The sequence below is a fragment of the Pleuronectes platessa genome, chromosome 11 (assembly GCF_947347685.1).
Source record: "Pleuronectes platessa chromosome 11, fPlePla1.1, whole genome shotgun sequence".
Lineage (NCBI taxonomy): Eukaryota > Metazoa > Chordata > Actinopteri > Pleuronectiformes > Pleuronectidae > Pleuronectes > Pleuronectes platessa.
Genome location: NC_070636.1, coordinates 9,630,620 through 9,653,222, shown reverse-complemented (window position 1 = coordinate 9,653,222; position 22,603 = coordinate 9,630,620). Strand labels below are relative to the sequence as shown.

At 42.4% G+C, this 22,603-nt stretch overlaps 1 protein-coding gene across 1 annotated transcript; it reads right to left on the bottom strand.

Annotated features, from left to right (window-relative positions):
- Window positions 1–14,880: 14,880 nt before the first annotated feature.
- Window positions 14,881–19,580, bottom strand: ptafr (platelet-activating factor receptor). Its single transcript, XM_053434785.1, has 2 exons — window positions 19,458–19,580; window positions 14,881–17,107 (listed from the first exon to the last, which is right to left on the bottom strand). Exon 2 carries the CDS (start codon window positions 17,104–17,106, stop codon window positions 15,943–15,945), a length of 1,164 nt encoding a protein of 387 aa, XP_053290760.1. The 5' UTR covers window position 17,107; window positions 19,458–19,580; the 3' UTR covers window positions 14,881–15,942.
- Window positions 19,581–22,603: the final 3,023 nt, after the last annotated feature.

Here is a 22,603-nt window from a genome sequence, read left to right as displayed (position 1 = left end):
CTCTCTCTGTGTCAATTGTTTTACAATGAATATTTGATAGATCAAATTCACCTAAATCTTATACAATCTTTCCTCCTGTCACCTGCAGACATAAAGCCATTTGACTTGATCCAGACAAGAGCAGAAACTTCTTCGGAAAACAGTGCATCAATCCTTTCCAACAGCTTCATCCACGAATAGATCTGCTCTGTGTTGGAAACCATGGAGCAACCAGATGTTGTGATGAGCCTCAGGATCGAACTCCTCCGAGCCAACAAAAAGATCATGGCTCTTAAATATGGTACCGAGTCTCTGAGGGAGAGGATGTTGCAGCTGGAGAACCAGCTTAAAGACAGAGATGCTGTCATAAAGATGGCGATGGAGAAGGAGAAGGAGAAAGAGAAGGAGAAGGAGGTGGAGAAGGAGACGGAGACGGAGAAGGAGATTCAGGCCCTGAAGGAGAAGGTGGAGCAGCAGGAAAACCAGCTGAAAGACAAAGACGGTGTCATAGAGAAGGAGATCAAGAAACGGCGCGCTCGCCTCAGGGCCTATCTCAACTGTCTGGCTGAGCTCACAGACTGTCAGGCCAAGGTTAAAATGATGGAAGCAGGTCTGCACCAGGAGCCACCCCAGCCTGACACCACCTGTAGCAGTGAGGTGGAGGTGGAGAAGGAGAAGGAGACGGAGAAGGAGAAGGAGAAAGAGAAGGAGAAGGAGACGAAGAAGGAGAAAGAGGAAGAGAAGGAGAAGGAGACGGAGACGGAGAAGGAGAAGGAGAAGGAGGAAGAGGAAGAGGGAGAGGGAGAGAAGGAGGAGGAGACGGAGACGGAGACGGAGAAAGAGAAGGAGACGGAGAAGGAGAAAGAGGAAGAGGAAGAGGAAGAGGAAGAGGAAGAGGAAGAGAAGGAGAAGGAGACGGAGAAGGAAAAGGAGATCCAGGCCCTGAGGGAGCAGGTGGAGCAACTGCAACAGCAGTTGATTGACAAAGATGGTGTCATAGAGAAAGAGGTCAGGAAACGGCGTGCTCGCCTCAGGGCCTATCTTGACTGCTTGGCTGAGCTCAGTGACTGTCAGGCGAGGGCTAACATCATGGAGGCAAGTCTTCACCAGGAGCCTACACCAGGAGCCTGAGACAAGAAGGAGCAGTGAGGTGGAGCTCAACAAGGAGAACGAGAACTATGGGACTGAGCTGCAGAAAGGAGGAGGCCGAGATGAGCTGGAGGAGAGAGAAGAGGTGGAGAAGCACTTACCTCACCCATTCCTTCCCTCCTTGACCCCGCCGCCCCTCACCCTTTTCCTACTCCTCAAAACAAACCCCTCCCCTGTCCCCCTTCAACCCAGTCTCATCAGAAAACGTTCAATGGCAACGTTGGTCCACTTGGAACGACGTTACCATCTCACAATCTGGCCTCTCAGATTGTGAGATGGTAACATTTAGTCCTCCCATTGTTTTGCATTGGCGTGTTCTCACGTCACGTGACTCTCAAGCTCCCGTCTGCAGAGAGGAAAACATGGCGGAGATTCCTTATTTTTATGCCCAAACTAAGTTACAAAAATATAATTTTGTAACTTAGTCTGGGCATAAAAATACATTCTGACACCATTTCTAGCGAGAAATGTGCTCTTTGCTTCCACAGTCTTCAGCCAGTTCGTGCTTATGATAAATATTTTAATAGTTATCACGCATGTTTTTATCGTTGCTATGATCCCCAAAGTACGCTTGCTGAAATACAAGTTAATATCACACTGAAAGAATTTTGATCAATCATGCTTCCCTGCTGTGATTGTTTAACTGGGAAAACAACTTTTTCCACAGGAAGGCAAGTAAATTTAAGGAATACATGTGCAAAGTTTTCCTCTGTTATGTATAATGATGACCCCCATCAAACATAATGTTAGCAATATTTACACCTTTTAATTTATACTGATTATTTCTGTCTACATGTGTGAATTTGCCTTCATTAGTTTCAGAAAAGAGCGATGATGTATCGGTCAGTGGGCGGCAGCACGAGACTCCGCAAACTAGTCTGTAAGCAAAGCAGACGAAGGCATCGAGGTTGCGGCCTGCCATCATTGTTATTTTTGCTTAAGGGACTGAATATGTTTCATGCAGGAATATTAGCATTTCCCTTATATCTACCAAAACTGCTTGTTTCACAGACTGCAGTTTTGGTTTGATCCGATGTGGTGTGCAAATACAACCGTATCTGCAATGGGTTGTGGGGCATTAACATTTGTAAGTCTAATTTTGTTTTGACAGACTGTGAAAAGAACGTTGAGAACATCACCACTCTACAGGAAGACACAGTCCAGTAATGGGTGTCAGAATTTCAGTAGTGAACGACAGGTACTGTGGAAAAATGTGTGTCATTGTTGTACAATGTCCTTTGACTCTGTTTACACAAGGTTAACACAAAAAGGTTTGATTGTAAACTGATATTGGTATGAATTCATGTTATTCTCCTCTTCACAAGAAACAAACAATCCAAATTACCTGCAGAACGCCCTTGATGGACGCTTCAGCTGCATCGTCAGACTGGTGAGACAGCAAGATGCCAACTTTAATGCCAATTTATTTGTGTAACATTCTGTGACCAAATGTATAGATAACTTTTTGTAGATTGTAAAAAAGATAACCCATTTATTAAAAAAAAACTACACTAGAATTACCGCACTGCGTTGTATGACTCCGCTAACCAGTGCAGTGTCCGTCTACATATTTCTACATATTTTCTCTCGTATAAATGACACTGTATCTCTTGACAACTGAAACCATAAGATGAGGTCAGTGTGGCCTTGACCTTTTGACTTTAACACAAATACACAGTTAGACAATCCGAAAACATACAGTTATGCCAAAATATATTTTGTTTCACATTCTAGATGGCATAAGCAGAGACATCAACTCAGGAAAAATATTTCTGTAGAAAAGAAAGCCCTGTACGTGTGTATGTATACATACGTACACACGTACAAACGCACTATTGAGACGTTTTGTTTTTTATCATATATTCTCAGGCAGGACTGATGCATTTACTGAGACGGGACGTGAGGGCCTACTCTGCGTGCTCAGAGTTCAAGCCCAGCAGGCTGCAGCGGGCCTGACATATTCCGGAACAGCAGCACAGTCTTTGGATGACTCCTCTGAAGATGAAAACATGGCGAGGTACTTCTCCACTGATGAAGAACTGTGAGGGCTGTGATTAGCTACACTCTCTTGCTACAAGGCTACTCTTGCTACTCCCTGGCAGCCTTAGGAAGGCATTAGCTTGCTGTGTGGTAGCTGTTAGCTTCAGCATTTTTAGTTTTTTGGCCTGTGTGACGTTTATGTTTAAAACAAAAAAATCAGAGGGAACCATCTTCATAATTTAACACTATGGTTTGTTTGTGTGTCCTTCAGTTCTTCTCAAGAGAAGCAGTACAGGTGTGCCTCAGCTCCACGGTCCCTCCTGCAGCCTCCGCTCCTGATGCTAACCTCATGTCTCCATCACACCAAGCAGCAGACCTGGATTGACAGACCTTTCTCCAGAGCTGCCCCCTCCCTCTGAAACCCCCCTCTCCAAAACACTATTTGTGTAGTTTTTAAAGTATTTTTTGCATGAGAATTGTTGATCATATCATTTCCAGCAGATGCCTTAATATAATGTTTGTGCACAATAAATGATATTGATCATAACATAATGGTATTTCCTTGCACTTCTACACCATGATATTGGCAGATAAGATGCTGATTACATTAAAGCAGTGAATGCTCTTCTTTAAGCAACATAAACACCCAATGATCCAATGGATCTGAAGTAGAATGGGCACATTACATTCTGTAGAGAATGCCTCAGTAATTGAAGTCAGAAAATAACTTTCTTTATCTGAGGTTCCAGTCATTTATAGTCACAGCAAAGCACACAGGTCTGGTTGTCTAAGTGGCGCCCATATCATTGTTTAAGATGTGTAACATCAAGTTTGTGTTTCAGTGCAAAATTAGTCATTAGTCAAGAGTTCACCCTCTTGTTTACACTAAAATTAGGTGACCCAGATGTTTCACAATGCAATCTGATAAGGTCTTATGAGAAACATTCTTAACATTAAAGAAATCAACACAGAGGATAGCAATAACTGTTTGACTTTAATCAGTAGCTGGTAATCGGCAGCCTGACTTATCCAAACACATTAATACTACAATGAATGAGGCAGGGCCTTCTATCAGAAATCAACTATATCGTCACGTTATGTTTCTCTTGAGCACATGGAAATTACCTTCAGCTTCCACTTACTGTCACCTGAACCATACTGTTATTTCTGTATCTACAGTGACTATTAGGAAAACATATACTAGAGGGCAATGTATAAACATTAATACATCTTATTTATATAGAGCTTTTCAAGAAGTGCAAGTACTAAACTGAGGGAAAGCTAATACAAACAATATATATATATATCTTATTTCCATGTGCCAGGACAGCCTCACACTTGGATGTAAACCAATTTTAGAACACATTTGCTTATACTGGAGATCTTTTAAATTAATGTCCCAGAAATGATTTCTGATGGAAAACCCCTGCCTTATTCATTGTAGTATTAATGTGTTTGAATAAGTCAGGCCGCTGATTGTCAGCTACAGATTAAAGTCAAACATCTATTGCTATCCTCTGTGTTGATTTCTTTAATGCAGAGACAAAAAAAGTTTCAACAAAAAGTGTCCTTTTAATGAGGCAGAGTTCTTCACAAAACAAAATCCAATAAGGTCACAGTTCTCCAAAAACACAAAAGAGAAAAACAGAAAAAACAAGGGAACACAATCCACATTCCAGAGTAATAAAGAGTCCAGAGTAAATGAGTTCACAGACATGAAACATGCATCAATCAGAGAGTTGATGTGGAAGCAGAGTCTGAGTGCAGGCCCAAGCTTCAGGTCCATGCTGCTGACCAGGAGATCCTCGGTGAGTGAAACTCCTCAACCACGACTCGACCGCCTGGAGAAAGGAGAAGAAGAAATAACATCCTGTCCATTTTGATGAGGGCAGATATTTGACTTGATTTATTAAAGCTACAACTAACAATCACATGCCTCAACTGATGTGATGATTTCTTAAGTCATCTATAATTTTTTCTAGAAAATAAATGAATAAAAGCCTTATGTATATTTTTCCCACAGTTCAGATTATTTTTTAAACCTGCACCTCATTATTTTTTATTTCATGTGGCATGTAAATCTGAATATTATCAGAAATTCCAATAGATTATTAAACAGCAGGTAGTTACTGAAGAAGAACTAAACTTGTTCTTTGTTCATGCCACAATTCTGACTTGTTGTTTATCCTTACACACAGTAAATAACCACCAGCCGTTTAACATATCCTCAGTCACAAAGGAGTATCGAGAGTTGATATTAGAAATCCCTTGTTACTCGCCCTCCTCTCCCTCTTCTTGGGAATGGGAGGATCATCTTCCTCTTCCTCCTCCTGCGCCTCCTCCTCCTCCTCCTCCTGTCCCTGAATGAAATGAGGGATTTCTCTGGGTTTGTTGGAAACATTGTTGGATAATGTAATTGTTACATTATAAGATAATTTAATTCACAATTCTTACGTACTATACCTTTAAAAGGATTTTACATCTTATTAACTATTCAACAAGTGAAATTTTGGTCTAAAATCCGTTCATCATTGTGTTATTCTACAGGAATACACACAACAATCGTGCTACTTAGTTGTGTTTAATATACTTTGTATATTAAACACAACTGAAGTGCTCGACTGAGGCCTTGTTGTTACACAACTGCCATTAGCTCCCTACCCGACCTCCCTTTTCCTCGTCTCCTACCTCAATCCCTCCCTCGCCCCCTCACATCACACCGCACATGCATTCTGTTATCAGGGAAGGTGTCAGATGAGTGTGCTTAACACTTACAGCGTCAATGTGTGTGTGCGTGTGTGTGTGTGTTCCACTATTTAGCGAGGTGACACTTTGGATCGACCATGCGCTACCACAGGGGCTGGTGCCGGTGTGTGTGAGGGGTTGCATGGGTCAGTAAGTCACTAAGTACTGCTGAGGGAGAGCAAGCAGGGGGTTGCTGATGTTTACAGGGGTCCACGCTGACACCTATACTGAATTGGCAGAGTGTCAGTGTGTCTGTGTTTGTGTGTGTGTTTGTGTATCAGCTCTTACTGGACTCTAATTCTTCCGAGGAACATTAGTAACAGACCGGAACACTCCCATCTGCCACTGCTCTGTCCTTCGACTCCGAACCTTTTTTCTCCCCTTGTTTAATCATCTCTAAGCTTCTCCTCCTCCATCCCCTGGCAGTTTACAATCAGGGGCACCTATCTTTGTAGTTATGTACGGTTTTCTTTTTTTCTTTCCTAAAAGGTTCATCCACTCGTTTGTTTCTCTCCCCTTTTTTTCTATTTCCTCATCTCCTCATTCTGTCATTCCCGCCACCTGTTCTTCTCGACGCCTCTCCATGTACCGTTTCCCTCCCAGTGTGCTGCCATCCGCCTCTACAGCACTCTCGTTTTAATACCCTCATTTATGTTCACATTTTAAACTTAAATATACAGTCATATTCACACCCCTGCTGACACCTCCGTTTTTTCTCTCTCCTTCTGTCTGTGTGTTGAAATATCTCAAATATCTGCCCGTCTCACTCTTTCAGTTTTTCCCCCTCTGTGCCGCACGCTCACCCCTGCCTCCAGTGCGGGGAATGGTAAAAACTGAAAACAATAAATGTTATCGCGACAGCCACTGAATTCGGAGAGATAAGAAATTCATTAGGCGCCAGCTTGCTAATGACGTGCAAAGAGATGAATTTGCAAGGACAAAAGGCGCGTGGTAGGAAGAGGAAGGAGAGGAGAGGAAGAGGAGGAAGTGGGAAATGTTCCCCGGGATGGAACATCATATCACGGCTTGGCAGCTGGATTGGCTCGTGACCTCTGCGAGTCACAGAATTAAACGAGTCCTCACTCTGTCTCTTTTTCTGTCTTTCACAGTTTGATTCTTCCTCTCTTCCTCCCTGTCTGTCTGATATTACTCAGCAAACACAACCACGGGGAAATCCAGGTTGAAACTCGGAGCAGTGACGCTCACATTCTCTTGCCGTGCTCCTCAAGGTCAGGCTGAGAGCAGGTCTCCATTAACTAGTAATGGAAGTTCACGAGCAATTGCAAGAGTGTGAAGAAAAAGAGGGGGGATGAAGCCCGGCTGTTTCTTGAGGCTTTCAGCCACCTGCATTTTGTGTTGGGAACAAAACATCAGAGATGCATCAAACACAGACATAATCCTGATGTCAGTGACACACACACACTTACACACACACACAAACATAGACATCTGTCATTTGGTACCCGTCCTGCCTCATGTTTTACCCCCCCCCCCCCCCGGCCCTGTGCTGGATTACCCCTTCAGTATTTACATCTTGCAAATCCAGCCGGCAGTCTCTGATAGGGGCCATCTGTAATCTGAAGGTTAAATTTGTTGCGTGTGTGTGTGTGTGTATCAACATGCTCGTGTGTGCAGCGGCCTGTAATTTGTTCCTGCTCAGCGCAGGGACTGTATCAGTGTCTGCGACATCTGTTCAACACAGGGCCTATCCAGCAGGACTGAGCACATCCTCTGCACAGCACAACACCCACACACACACACACACACACACACACACATTTTATATTTTTAAGGTACACAGGTGTATGTAGGTTGTGTTTCCACCACTGTCCTTTTGTGTGATTGTGAACAAGATTATACACAAACTACTGGACAGATTTCCACGACACTCACAAAATTGTGATGTGGGATTATATATATACTAAACTAAACAGAACTGAACAGATAGCTCTGTTTTTGTGAATGTATCATATTTATAACACCAGTTTTCCCTTAAATGCCGAAGTGATTTAGACACATACCATGATTTCAACACCCGGGGTTCAACTCAGGCCAGGAACCTTCGTTTCCTATAATCCGTCTCTGTTTTTGCCTGAAGCCGTTTGTCGTCTGCATCTAAATCTGAAGGATGTAATGATCCATATGGATGAAAATGTTATAAACAACTCCTACTTTAAAACTCAGAACTTAGTTCCTAGTATGAGTCAAGATTCCAAACAGCTAAATCATAATGCAGCTTATTAACATGTTTCTTTAGACCCTCCTCTAAATTGTCTGTGTATGTGAGAGGAAGGGGGCTAGGTGTGTATAGGCTGGTCCTGTGATACGCTGGCGATGACCTGGCCGCTGGAATTGGCTGCAGCCTCTCCCCCCCCCCCCCCCCCCCCCACGACCCTCAAAGAGATAAGTTAATAGAATAATGAATTGATGGATGTATTAGACCCTCCGTGCCAGTAGAATGCTCCTATCTTTCAAACTCAATGCCTCCAGACTATGACTCAGATTTCACGTACATATTCCAAGCATTCCTCAAGATAATTATTTGTTATTTTGTAGGACTTTAGTAAACTCCTCCAGAGCCAGAAGAAACTACACAAGCATTGTCACAGGCCGGGAAGCACTCAGCGTAAGTACACTGACATTTTGGTTTAAAAATAAAGACTTCCCTACAGCTGCAGAATTCATCTTCATTTGTAAAATCACTGGCTAGTTAATGAGCATAATTTCAAATTGTTTATTTTGCTTGCAGGGCTTTGTGGTTATGTCATTGTGCATTTAAATTAGTGTTCCTCTGCACATGAGTGCACGTGTTTATGCACATCTGTCCACGGTCAGACGGCTCGCGCCAGAGCGGTGTAGAGAGGAAAAGCTCTGAGGCTAAATATTGGGAATTTAAACGCCCGGTGTTTCTCACCGCTGATGACAACAACCCCAGAGGGACTCCGTGCAGACAAGGAGAACGACTGAAATGAATTTACAGCTCACCCGTTGGGAGGAATGGATGTGTTTCGAAGATGAAGCGATGATCATCTCCCTTCCCTGCTAAAATGAAATATGATGGCGAGGGAGCTCAGTGCCATTTCCTGCCTGGCACAGGAAGCGCCCATCTGGAGTGCAGTGCTGTCTGTCCTCTGTTGCTGTGTCGGGCGATGTTGTTACAGCTCTCGTCACTGCTGTTGCCGTTTCTCAGTGCCGTTATTATCTCTGAAGCACCGAGAGGGCCCCGGCAGGTCAGCTGAGAGGAGGGAGAAGAAATAATATTCATGGTTTAAGATGGCGTCTGAGGAGAGAACTGGTTAAAAAGGTGCAATAAGTGAGGAGTTTGTCTGGGACAGTAATAGAGTCTATAGGAGGAAGAGCAGTGAGATGCATGCTGGCAGCTGGCCGTACACCCGTCACATCCTGCCCGCCAGAAAAGCAGAAGGACGCCACTCGTCATCACAGTGACAACCAACGCGTGACAAGAGGAGGGAGGAAACGTATCCATCAAAAAGTGATGCAGGGATGAGTGCACTGCGTCGTCACACACACACACACACACACACACACACACACACACACACACACACACACACACACAATTTGGGTCGACATAATAATGCGTTTTCCTCATAATGAAGTGAGCGTAACCCCCCCCATAGGGCTAATGTTCAAAGCACACAAACAAACGGAAAGCACTGGAGGACAGGAACAGCAATTCAAGTGTGACAAAAAAATTTAAAAAGATGTCCCCAGAGCCACAGTCTGTCTCACAGACGCTGAAAGCAAGTGTCTTGTTTTATCTGGAGACAAATCGTGATTTGTTTTAATCTGGAAATTAACCTGTAAAGCAGAAAATAGTCCTAATCATCGAAAATGTATTAAAATCATTTTTATTACACTTAATCAAAGAAGTTGACTGTGACTAAAACTGGATTAACATCACTTTGTCTTGATTTAAATTCTGAAATGCTTGTTGAGATGCACATATCTAAATGTTTCTGCAAGGTAAGAATTTCTGATATAAACAATTTCGTTTTAATCTTCCAGTTTGCTGCAAAGACCTGCCTGATAGTTTTCTCATTAACGGTGCAGTTATAGGAACATGACCTGTTGTCGCCGCATATCAAGGAGCTACAATTGCAGACTGATGGTTGGGGATCACAAAAGAGCGACTGTGCATTCTGAGGCTTTGGCGCATGAACAAAGAGCAAGAGCTGGAAAACTATGGGTATTGAGCACCACCCAGTGGTTGGTTGTTTGTTCAGTTAAAGCCTCCAATGAGAGGAGACACAGACTGGGGGCCTGTAGGTGCTCAGGAAAATGGAAAATCCAGTTTTACAACGTATTTTACATGATGAAGTAGGACTAAGGGGACACACTGTCAAGATTCTGCCCAGGTATAAGAACTCAAACTTGAAGGACTTTTTTTGTTTTTGATTTATCTATTTTTATATTATACAAAGATTATATTATAATATGAATCCTTTATTATTGGGGAAATTTGCAACTTTACAGCAGTAAGAGGGAAATCATGAATAAACATAAGTAAATAATAATAGCGCAATATTTATAAAGTAAGGAGCTATTTAAAAACCATGACAAAATATAAATGGGGTAAAAGCTAATATATACAGTGTAAAGAGAATATGCACAGTGTGAACATATGTACAGTGAAATGGATTGCATATAGCCTTGGATTTCACAGACAGAAATCAATAATGCACAGTTAAAAAGTGATATCTGAGTTAAAGTGCAGGAGTCCATTAAAGGTGCATGTGGTTGAACAGTCTCACTCCTGCAGGAAGTAACGACCCAGCGATACCTCTCCTTCAGATGCTAAGGGTGGATCAGTCTGTCGCTGAAGGAGCTGCCCAGTGCTGTGGTGGTGTCCTGCAAGGGCTGGGACTGGTTGTCCATCCTCCTCTGTCCCACCACCTCCACTGGGTCAGGACTGGGCTGGCCCTCCTCATCATTGGATCCCTCATGTACTTTGTATTGGTTTCTGTTTTATTTTGACACTCACCCCACTCCCTGTTCCACTTCTGTCTCGTAATTGGTCCCTCTACTTCCTGTGTTACCTCCCTTGTGATTGACAGTATGTGTCTGAAATCACTCACTCATTCACTCACATCCACTTTACTATACAGGGCCTTCTATGTAAAGCCCTATTTAGTGGGCTCGTCAGAAAACACATGTATGAGGAAGTAAAGATTAGACATTATTTATCATAAGGAAACTGTCAAATACTGACTCAGAGCTTCTTCGTCCACAAACCCTCTTCTTCGACTGTTGGGTCGATGCTGCCCCCCAGAGATCTGAAAAGTCACTCTTTACAGAGGGGGGGCAATTGACTGCTTTGTGAAATATGTTTTTCGCACTTATCTAAGAAGGTAAAGACAAGGATTAACTTCACACATGCACACACACACACATCACATAAACTTCATCCCATTATTGCACTGTCTGATGACTAGCAGGGGGGCCACAGTGGCGTCTGTGGTGAGAAGCGAGGACTGACTTTAGCCAGCGGTACGCACAGAATAATGAAGGAGTAATGAATAATAGAAGGATAATGAAGAATAATGACTTGGGGGGGGGGGGGGGACACACATGTAGGCACACACTCATACGCACACGTGGGGACAGACATAGATGATTATACAGTATCATCATTTGTCTTTTCTTCTCAGGGACAGAGAGAGAGGTTCCTCTGTCCCCTCTGGAGAACACAACTTCATTAAGAAGGAGTCACAGATGGCTGCAGGGCCTGTGGAGAATCTCACTCTTACCATTTCTCTCATCTGCAGCAAAAGACTTCTGGCAAATAGGGGTGTAGATGACACGAGCAAAAAAAATGCTGCACTGAAAGGTCAGACCACATTAGCACCAGGTCGCCCCCCTGAATGATAAATATCACAATTACTCAAAACCATCGACGCACACATCCCAATGCTGCTCTACAATCCATGCTTCTCAGATTTTGGGGGCTTTTGTGTTTCTAGTTTGGCCGATCACGTCTGAGCAGGCCTTTGTCACGTGGCAGGTAACCAGTCTGTTGTACAGCCATCAGGGTTTTCAATTTATCTGCATTCATAAGCAGATAGCTCTGACAGCAGAGACTGACTCACTACTGGGTGAGAGTGTGTATCCCCACAGCTCCATGCCCTGATTGCCACTGTGTAGACGGCTAGTATAAAAATAGAGTAATTCTGCTATTAGTGGACTCGAGTTGGATACATGCTGTGAAATTGAAAAATAAGAGTCAAAATCAGAGGGTTAAGTAACACCTAACTAACGCACGGCTCCTGATGAGTTGATGCTCTGATGCAGGACGTATCACAGACTATTACAGACAAACAGGTAATAGAGCTGCTCCTGACACACAGCTGGGAGTTTAATGAAGGGAGTCGTGTCTGGAGGATTCTAGTAACTTTTAGAAGAAGTTTGTCTTCCATTCTATGGCTTTATACTTCACCATTTCTCTTTTATCTCTGACTTAATCCAAATAAAAACCTATATAATCTAGTCTTTTTTATTCAGATATAATGATATTGGTTTCTTTCTTCTTCTTTTTTTTCACATATTGACTTTTCATTTGTATTCTTTTAACTGAACCATGTGAAATCCACTTGCTTCCTGCCACCTGCTCTGGCAGCCAGTCGTGACCACAGCCGGAGAAATGAAACGTTTCAAACACTTCCAAAGTTCTGTGGAATCTGTTTTTTTTTTCTCTAGCATTTAGAATTTTACAAATTGAAGGCTCTCGTGGTTGAGAACTAGGTACAACTGCAAATATCCTGATAATAACATACGCATTTGTTTTCATGTTACTCTTATTATTCTTTAATTTAGTTGTACTCTGTATAGTGTTTGATAGTTTTTTCCTTTTCATACCTCGCCGGTTGTTTTAACATCATGCCAAGATTTCAACAACAACACACAGGAGGTGGACACACAGGATTCGGCTGCTTGCCTTTTAAATAGTTGAATGGTATTAATAATTTCTATGCTGCAGTTACGTTTCATATTTGGAAAAGGGAACTAGAAACTTCCCTTTCTCTTTTTTTCCCCTCCCCGATACTTCCTTCATTCTCACCTGTGCAGTGATTATAGATCACCCTGGTTTATTCTTGCTCTTGTCAGTGGTTGTCGTCTTCTCTCCCCAACATGCTGCTTGTTTTTTTTCTGCTGTTCTTCTCCTCTGTGAGCACAGGTAAGGAGACACTGTCTATCTTTCTATTCCAGAATACTGGTTTCAAATTCCCTGTTTCATTTTATTTGTGCCTCTTCTTTTCGTTGCAGTCAAATCCCAGTCTACAAACCTGCCTGAAAGTACCACCCAATTCATATCTACTACAGCGAAAGGTAATACATCTGTATTTGTTTAGTTGTCTGTCTGTTAGTTAGCAGGATTACACCAAAAATACTCAAAAGATTTCCACACAACTTGTTGGAAGGATGCAGTATGTGTCAGGGAAGAAGCAATTCAATTTTGGGCAGGACCAGGATCAGTGGTGGGGATCCAGGAATTGTTTTTTCACTTTCTTTTACATTGAGAGATATTGGCACACGAATGTCTGTACAAAAACTTTACACATATCCATTCAGAAGAAATATATCATTGGGTATCTGGAACCTTAGACCTGTTTCTCCCGGCACCATAATCAAAGTAATCGAGGGTCACCAAAGTAATTAGGATTCTTCCTCTGGCCAATCCCGGAAAAACTACAACTTATTTCATAGTTATCCGTCTCATAGTTGCTGGGATATTTCAGTTTGGACCAGATTGGTGGCTCCACAAACCCAAAGATATAAAACTACACTGCTGATGTGGCTAAAAATCTGTTTCTCGTCTCCTTTCTTCCTCCACCACCTTCCATTCTGTAACTTTTACCTCCTCCTTCCCAGAAACATCACCTCCCCCCTCTATCATCCCCACGCAGCCAGCAGGTTGGTGGGCCATTTTGATGTGTTGCATAAACAGCATTGGGAAGGTGTTGTATAGGTTTTTCTCACTGCTAAAGACTTGGTAGCTTTATTTGTCAGGACATTAATGACACATTGTGACATTTCTTATGAGATGTTAGGAATGCAACCACAACCATTACTCAATGTGCTCTAAACAGTGATTGGTACGATTGCTCGGTGTTCTCTCTCTATGGGGAAGTGCAGGGCTGACTTTGCTGCGATTTGGACACAAGATATGTTTATATTAATACATTTGAATAAACAATCGGCCAGCGCTCTGTGGCAGTCACTGGGCTTGTGAACTGTCAGCCTGCGGGCCGAGATGAACCTGCCATTCTGTTTCCCCAACTAGAGACTGGGAATTTGGGGATGCCCGGCTTCGTTCTTGCTCTCCTGGCCTTGATCGTCAGTCTGTCTGTTCTGTGTTGGCTGGGCTGGGAAAGATTACGTGGCACACAGCCCCCCTCGAACACTGCAGCTAAAGGTGAAGAGCACCGCAGAGCAGTTTTACTGTTGAAGCAGTCATCTTCAATGATTCATTTCAATTTCCTTGTTTTCTTCAAGGTTTTCCTGCACCCGTAAAGGCACAAAAGTCAGTACACACTCACGTTTGTATCATTGTTTGTAATTTGGTCCACTATTAACAGACTGACTGCATTTTCTTTTCACACCAGGGGAGGTCTCCCACCGGCTCAAGGCGACGGAGATGTGTACATGAATTACACAAGCCCCAACCAGGACTACAGTAATCTGGACCCCGTCAATATGACAGGGGACAATATGTACTCAAGTCTGTCATGAGCAGTCAGGGGAAGGTGAGACATGCAGTAAAAAGAGGAAGAACGTCACAAAGGTTTTTCGTTCAGTTAATGTCAGCATGTTGCGCTCATCATTCTGTTTGACCTGATAGATACGGTTTGCCATATGGTGTCAGCGTGTACTTTAAAGTTAATAAACGCAATTGGAACATGATGGAAACTCACCGATCTGCAGCTCTAGCTGTGTGAACATATCCCTATCACACATTAAGACACCTTTCCTTTACTGCATGCTAATAAAACATGTAAATTGGTTCAGTTGTCATTGTCTTAACTCACAAGTTCTATTTTCTTTTATTTGTGCGCATAGATGAATACATGCGTTCTATTACTTTTTAATTTAAATGAATCATCACAGTCACAGCAAACAGAATCCACACATAACAATGTTATTACAGGATTATGGTAGTACAAACAAATTGTGCTTTTTGTAGATGTTTCGGGACACTGCACACACCTTTTGAATAGAACACAAGACAACCACAGCTGTTCAAATGCATCAGAAAATCCTTTTTGCCGTTACACCAGACATGTACAGCGTTCTTTCCCACAGTCAGTCATGTGCTGTTTGTCTTTCACCACGAAACATAGATGGGATGTCACAATATTGGATTGGCAGAGGGGAAACACAACTCGCGTTATAACTTCTCTTCCATGGTTTCACAATGCCAGTTAGGACTTGTCCAGGCGTGCCGGTCCACACGTAGCCATCGCCTTCATCATCGCGAGCATGCTTTGCTGATAAGGCGTCACGTGAGAAGGGATGCGTGAACTGAGACGTGATCCACATTTTACCATCCAGATTACAACTGATCATACCAAGAGTCACAAAATGGTCAAATGAGATTACTTTGATTACTTTTTATTTCTTAATTTAACCAAGATTTTGTGTTTCCCTGTGTGTGCGTGCGTAATCTAGTGAGAAGCTAAAGCACCATATGTTTAAAATGGTTGACTTTGTGTTTGTTGTCTCTTCGGTTAATTTAACAAACTGATGAAGAGCATTTCGCTCATTAGTTGTGTTTTATCACTTCTGCTTGCAAAACTTCTGCTTTTCAGCTTCCACTTCACACAGGAAGAGCAGGGGGACTGGTGCAATTCAGACGTCAGTTCTCACAGCATATGTGAATAGTCACAAACTCCGGTGTGGTGTGTCACTTTTAACGAGTCGCAACAAGAGGGGCACGGTCTCGCACAAACGATGCATCCCAGCACAACACACCAAGGACACTTTGACATGCCAAGCACAAACCCGTCTGACAGGCTCATGCGCCGTGTAATAAACATTTACATTTTTATACAACTATTACAAATGTCTGAATCAATCCATGCCAGGTTGTTGGATCTCACTGTGAAGTCTATGGCTTAGATTTTTGCTGTCCATAGAGATCTGAGAGGTGGCCGTGTGCGAGCAGGCTTCTCCCTTTCCGATTCTTTTGACGTGAGACACGATGAACCTTCTGAACTTCCTTGTGGCGAAAAAATAGACGACAGGATCCAGGATGCAGTTGAGGCCCATGAGGACCAAGGTGATCTGATGGGCGTCATTGAGCTTCTGGAGAGTGTCCTGGTCCCAGTCCACGTGGCCCCAGTCCTGGTTGATCTGCAACACAGCCAGTGTCCAGGGGCCTTGGATGATATGGTGGGGCAGGAAACACAGAGCGAACACTCCCACCACTGCCAGCAACATCTGGAGAGCCCGGCGTTTCACCCCCCTGGGCCTTTTGGGCTTTCTGGACATAGTTGATGCAGATCTTAATTCAGGCTGGGCAGGATTTTGATACAGTAATGCCCGAGCGATAAGGCAATTGCACAACACAACAAGAAAAAAGACGACAAAGAACATTCCAATTATCGCAAAATGAATGGCAGCTACATTTTTCTTCCGGTTATCAGTCTCATTATGATATCCCTCAAAGCAGCGAGTGACGTTGTTCTCGTCAGTGTAGGTTCCTGGAGACACCAAATAAGGAATCGCCGTCACTATGGTCAATGCCCAGATGACGATGCACACGATGATGCCACGGCGCCTGTGGTCGGAGGAGGCCGCGTCCAGAGGCCGTGTGACCGCCCAGTACCTGTTGACACTGATGGCTCCGAGGAAGAAGATGGAGCAGTAGGTGTTGATGAAGAACAACGACCCCGTCAGCCGGCACATGAAGTCTGTGTACACCCAGTCACCTTTGCGACTGTAGTAGCCAATCCAGAAGGGAAGGGCGGCCACGAAAAGAAGGTCGGCAATGGTCAAGTTGGTCATGTAGATGCGGATTTCACCCATGGACTTGGCTACGCGGAGGCGGCGCACAACAAACAGGACATAGATGTTGGCGAAGAGGCCGAGGACGAAGATGATGCTGTAGACGACCGGGAAGAGGACGTAACGAAACTCAGAGTCCAGGAAGGTTGAGACATTGCTGGCTGTAGTGCCCAGACCAGAGGTTCCTGTCACGGCAGCTCCTTCAGTGGTTGACGGAAGCATTTTCATTCTGTGAGTGACAGAGCATATCAAGTTATGTGCAACTTAGATGACTAAGAGAGATCTAGAGTATTTGTACACAACAAAATTACAATATACACACATAAAACATACAAAAAAAAAAATCATCTTGAGATTCTAAATAATGTAATTCTCAGACTGGAGATGCTTTTGAGTCTTTATAATAATAAGCTCTGCAGAGTTTATAAGCACGGGTGCTCAAAATAGAACAACTGGCCGCAAGTTCACAAAAGCCAGAACTTATACAAAGAGGTGTTACATAACACATAATATGAAAAAAAGAAGACATGAAAGATATGAGATCATCCTCTGTCTTATCTGCTGTGTCCGTCCATCCGCGGTACCAGTTAGAAGAAAAACATCACCAAATAAGGGTTCCATCCTGTCAGGTAGACAGTATCACAGCAGAGAGACACCTAGTCAGCGGATTTCCACTACCTTAGACACTGGTCAGTGGAATTTTCCATAACAGTGTCAAAGCAAATGAGATATAAATATACTGGTGGAAGCATAAAGAAATCTTACCACCAGCTTCAAGAGTGGACACAATGTTAATTCAAAATATTTTCTGACACCTTTCCCCCCTTCATTTAGATCCACAGCCTCTCAGCCAGGAAGTTAACGCATCACCAAGTCACAGACAAATACTACGAAATAACCTATGATTCACCACCAGCATCATAAAGATTTCAAAGCTGAGGTGCAGAGTCCGGAGGTGGATACTGAAAGAGAAGCATTTACTACCGACGTGACTTTCATATGAAAAATGTCAAAAGCATTGAGTCAAGTGAGACTCTTGTCAGAATTACAACAGGAAGTTAAATTTGAGTTGATCTTTGGACTTTAACGCACTATGAATGAATTCCCTGAAGAATTCTTCAAAATCTACAGTCCAATTTGTTTTAGAGATCAGTTGTGTGTTCGCTTCCGTTTCCAAACCACACACGCAGAGAAGAGACATTTAAGTACTCCGCTGTAGTTTTGTCTTAAAATAGTCTATTTCATCATTTTGAGTGTTTTTGGAAAATGTCATTTTTTTTACAAAAGTCTGCATCGCACATAAATAACCATGTTATCTTAATCCCTTTCTGTGTGTTGACACCCTGATGTGATGAGGAAATCCAAAACGGAACGATTCAAATTTATCTTTTAACTGCATCTTCCTTTCCGCAGAAATCTCATTGTTTTCAAACGTTCACACCAAGACTTCTGCAGAAAAACGCCTCTCCCTATCTTTAGAGTAACATAGTCATTACTTCTTTCTTTTTTTTTTACTTTTACTGCAGAAAACAATCAGGCTTTTACAGAACTATTCCTTTCCGAGGTGCATACTCTGGCCTATGAGTCTGGTTCATCATTAGCTGAGGCAAATGCGTACTAATTCATTCATTCTCTCACATTGGGCTTTAGATGACAATATCCTTTCTAAGGATTTTTACGTCACTGACCACAAATGCATTTTTAATAAGGCAGAGCTTTTGCTTACTGGATGACTCACTGGATGACTAGTGCTTCCCTTTTGAAGTTGTTTTCATGGATCTGGACAAACAATTCCGCAGAAAGCCTCCACGAAAACAAAAAACTGACAATGAGAAGCAAAGGTAAACCAGCACCACCAACTACCAACCAACACACTCTTAAATAAGTCCACACAGCTTGATTCATTTGTTTGGTTATTTCGATCGTCTGTCTTCTGGCACAACAAACATATTAAAATAAACACACATCTCCCTTTAACACATATTGTACCTATCCTGAGTTATCTCATTTAGTTTGAGACAACCGATTTGGTTTGGGTAAGATTAGGAAAACATTATGTTCGGGTTAAAAATGCAATAATATATTGTGTCTGAAGTCAGTGATTCTTTATTCTCTAAACCAGATCACAGTCTTTTTCTCATCCTGACCTAAAGTGCTGTGATTGCCTTCAAATAACCACTAAAGGTTTAATGATGTACGACGTCAAAACAAATGGACATTGATATACTTTCCAAATTCTTTGTTTTTAAGACACCGGTGACTGTAACATACAACTTGATAAAATTCTAAATAGTGACACTTGACCTTTGTTACTGTTCCAGTGCCATTTCCTACAGAGACAAGCCTTTATAACATATAATAAACTATAACTTTAATGATATTCAATCAATGATTTACTAGTTGTGATAATGGTGAGCTATCGTTACATTTCTATAACAGGATAAAACGTATTTAATTTTGCTATTATATTGAAGGAAAAGAAGAAAAAAAAATACTACACTTGCCACAGACACATTTTATATGTCCTAATTTCCTAACAGAAAGACAATAAAAGAGTAAATAATAAGCAGTGGACTTACCGGACTGTTTCTTCTCCTCCTCTAATATCTCTCAGGCGGTGAACACCAGAGCTCTGAGGAGTAAGTGAAGTTATTGTGTCATTACTGGGTGTGTCTCCCTATAAGTAGGAGTGTGAGTGTTTCAGCCTCGATACAAGGGAGGGGGGGGGGGGGGGGCCTTCTCCCAGTCTTCACGGGGAAACCCTCAGTGTTGCAACACAGATTCCGGTCCGTCAAAATGAGAGAGAGATGTTCATCATGGAGCAATCTGGGTGTTTTCTGTGTGTTTTTCTCTGAGCGACTTCTCCAATAATGTGATGCAAGTCATCTAGTCATGACGTTCTTTACCACCCATACATGCATACACAGGCCTCTGCTCCCCTGAGTGCATCGGTTACTTCACTGACATGGGCAACTATTCATAAGTATGTATACATTCCAATATACAGTATTTATCTTATATTATAATTCCCCATCCTCCAGATTCCAACATCTTTAAACTTCCTGTATTCCTTATTTTGTGTGTAATTTGTTTATAATTTGTACTTCTTGTACAAAGTAATACTAGCTATTTACTGTAAGTAATACATTATACGAATTTTTACCACACAAGTTCTAGGGATCATATAGCTGTTATAGCCTTAGTTATTTTCAAAGCAGAGGTTACTGTGGCGATAAGATAAGATGAGATGAAATGAGATAACATAACATAGTACAAGAAAGAACTTCAGTAATCCTCAAAGTTAATATAGAACTGTTGGGTTTAACAGAAAGAAAAATGGAAATTACAGGAGCAGCTGTTACAAAAAGAAAAAGACAATCAGTTTGCAAAACAGAGAAGCTTTGCGATAAAAAGAAAATTAAGAAAGGATTTCAAAAACACTAAGGCTGTTGTCCATCTGATCTTAATGGGTCAACTGCTCCACAGGTTGAGGTTTCTAACAGGTCAGTCTTAGTAGTTGATATATTTTGGTAGAAGCCATCAGAGCTCCCTTCACAGATAGGAGTGGGAGTCCAGGGACACAGGGTGGTAATAAGTTCTTGATGGGATTTGGCGCCAGACTTGTAAAGTGCCAGGTTTAAAAATGAATAAACATTCATGATGATTTTTTTTAAAATTTAAAGTCTGTTTTTAAATCATCTGTTTCATGTTGTATTTGCCTACCCACTACCGATCTCTTGCGTGGGGCCTACAGCCAATAAAACCACACTACCATCAACATTATCTTGATTGCACGTTCTGGTGTCAAGAGGTTAAACTGCTTCTTATTACGGCCCGTGATTCCGGCTCATCAGCAGCCCAGGCAAATGTGTACTTATGCATTTTAACCACGTGGGGGAGGAAGAGGCTCATGAAAAAGAGGGGAAGACTTCTCTTTCTCACACAGTGCACGGTGGTGGAGGGACTTTATTCAACACACAGCACAACTACACAAACCTCTCCTCTGAGTGTGTAGTTCTAACTACCCCCCCCTGCAACGCAAAAATTAGATTCCAGCTCCTTTGTAGAAGCACAACGCAACACGTCCTCCTCTCCCTGGTGCCACAGTATAATTCCTAGATTAAGGTTAACCAGCCTCCCCGACCTTATGGCTGTTATTATGGTTTGGCAGCGGAACAAGACAGCGAGAGCTCTCTGGTGGTTGTGCCCCTGCATGACTGCCAGACACGCTGGGCCATCGCTTGGTATACAGGGCTACAGTGTTTGAAAAAAAGAGGAACATTTCACATATACATCTTATTGCTCGTGGTTTGGGTGTGGATTCAAAAGATTCCACAGCAAGACGCTGAGATTTGTTTTGGTCGTGAAATGGAGAGCAGCGTATGAGGGATGTGGTTTGGTTCAAAAGCTCCGTATGAGATATTCAATGTATCGTAGGCTGTACACTGTACGACATCAATTCAACTGAGACCGCTCGTCTTCTATCATCGCCCTACATGAGCTCGATATTTCAAGTTAAAAACGGTAGTAAGCATTTTATCTCCACAGACTCTTTCTTGTAATAAATGGAAAAGTTTGACCTTGTTGGGAAATGTTTGCTTTTTCTGCCACGAATGAGGATATCGTCAGCAATCTCACATGTGGATGCTAAATATGAATTAAAAGCTAACAGTCAGTTATGATGAATTAGCGCAAAGGCTAGAATCAATGTGGAATCTGCTTTACTGCCCCTCTAAAATAGGCTATAACAAAATCTTGCAGTCTGGTTGTTTACCCTAGTTTTCCATCTTTGTGCTAAGCTAAGTTAAGCTAAGCTAAACAGCTGCTGGCCGTGCCTTTGTTTTTATAATGTAGAGGGTAGTACCAGGCATTAACCTAAGTCACAGCTGTCTCCAAGTGAAACAGGGCTTAACCAGGGTGAAGATTAGTGTCTGTTTCAGTCCCAAAGCCCCTTCACTTTTAAATTAACTCATTAATCAATGATGCATAGAGTCATAATATTGAGACAAAGGAATAAATGGCTCTTCAATTGTTCATATTTGGTGACTTTGTTACAGTGGAAATCTAATTTAGCATTCTGTGGATATTGGAGTAACATCATCATCATCACCAGTGACCAGGTTGTGGTTCCTCCTTGAGGAAATAGCTGACTCTTTCAAATAGTTGCAACATTTTCCTTAGGTTTTATTTGACCTCTCCACTGTTTCACATCCCAAAACAAGCCACAGATCAGAAGGTGAACAAAAACAGTGAATCTGGACGCTTTCACAGCCGCTAAGTTTATTGAGCTGTTGTTTCGAATTCAGCTGTTTTGGCATTTTCACACCTCATAACATGACTTTGAGTTGTTCAGTGGGGGAAAGTATTTTTTACAAAGTTGAACCAGAGCGGCCTGCAGTGTTTTACAGTGTAATGTGAAATAACTCTTGGATTCAAATGCAGACTTGCCATGGTGGCTGTAGTTTCATGCTTCACAAATATGTCTGTGGGCTTAACACTTGCACCTGGCTCCTCTCTGCATGCCACTCGATTCCTTCTCTTGAATATGGTTTTCTGCCTCTAAACGGCCTTGAAACTTTTTGAAAAGATGATACAGGTCATCCCTTGATGTTCTACACTGCTGCTGCTGCTGCACGGGGCGGACCGAGGTATTTTTCCTCTCGAGGAATGGTTGCAGTTTCAGTCCAGGTGTGCAGAGACACAAGAGAGGGGAAGCTGCCAGGAC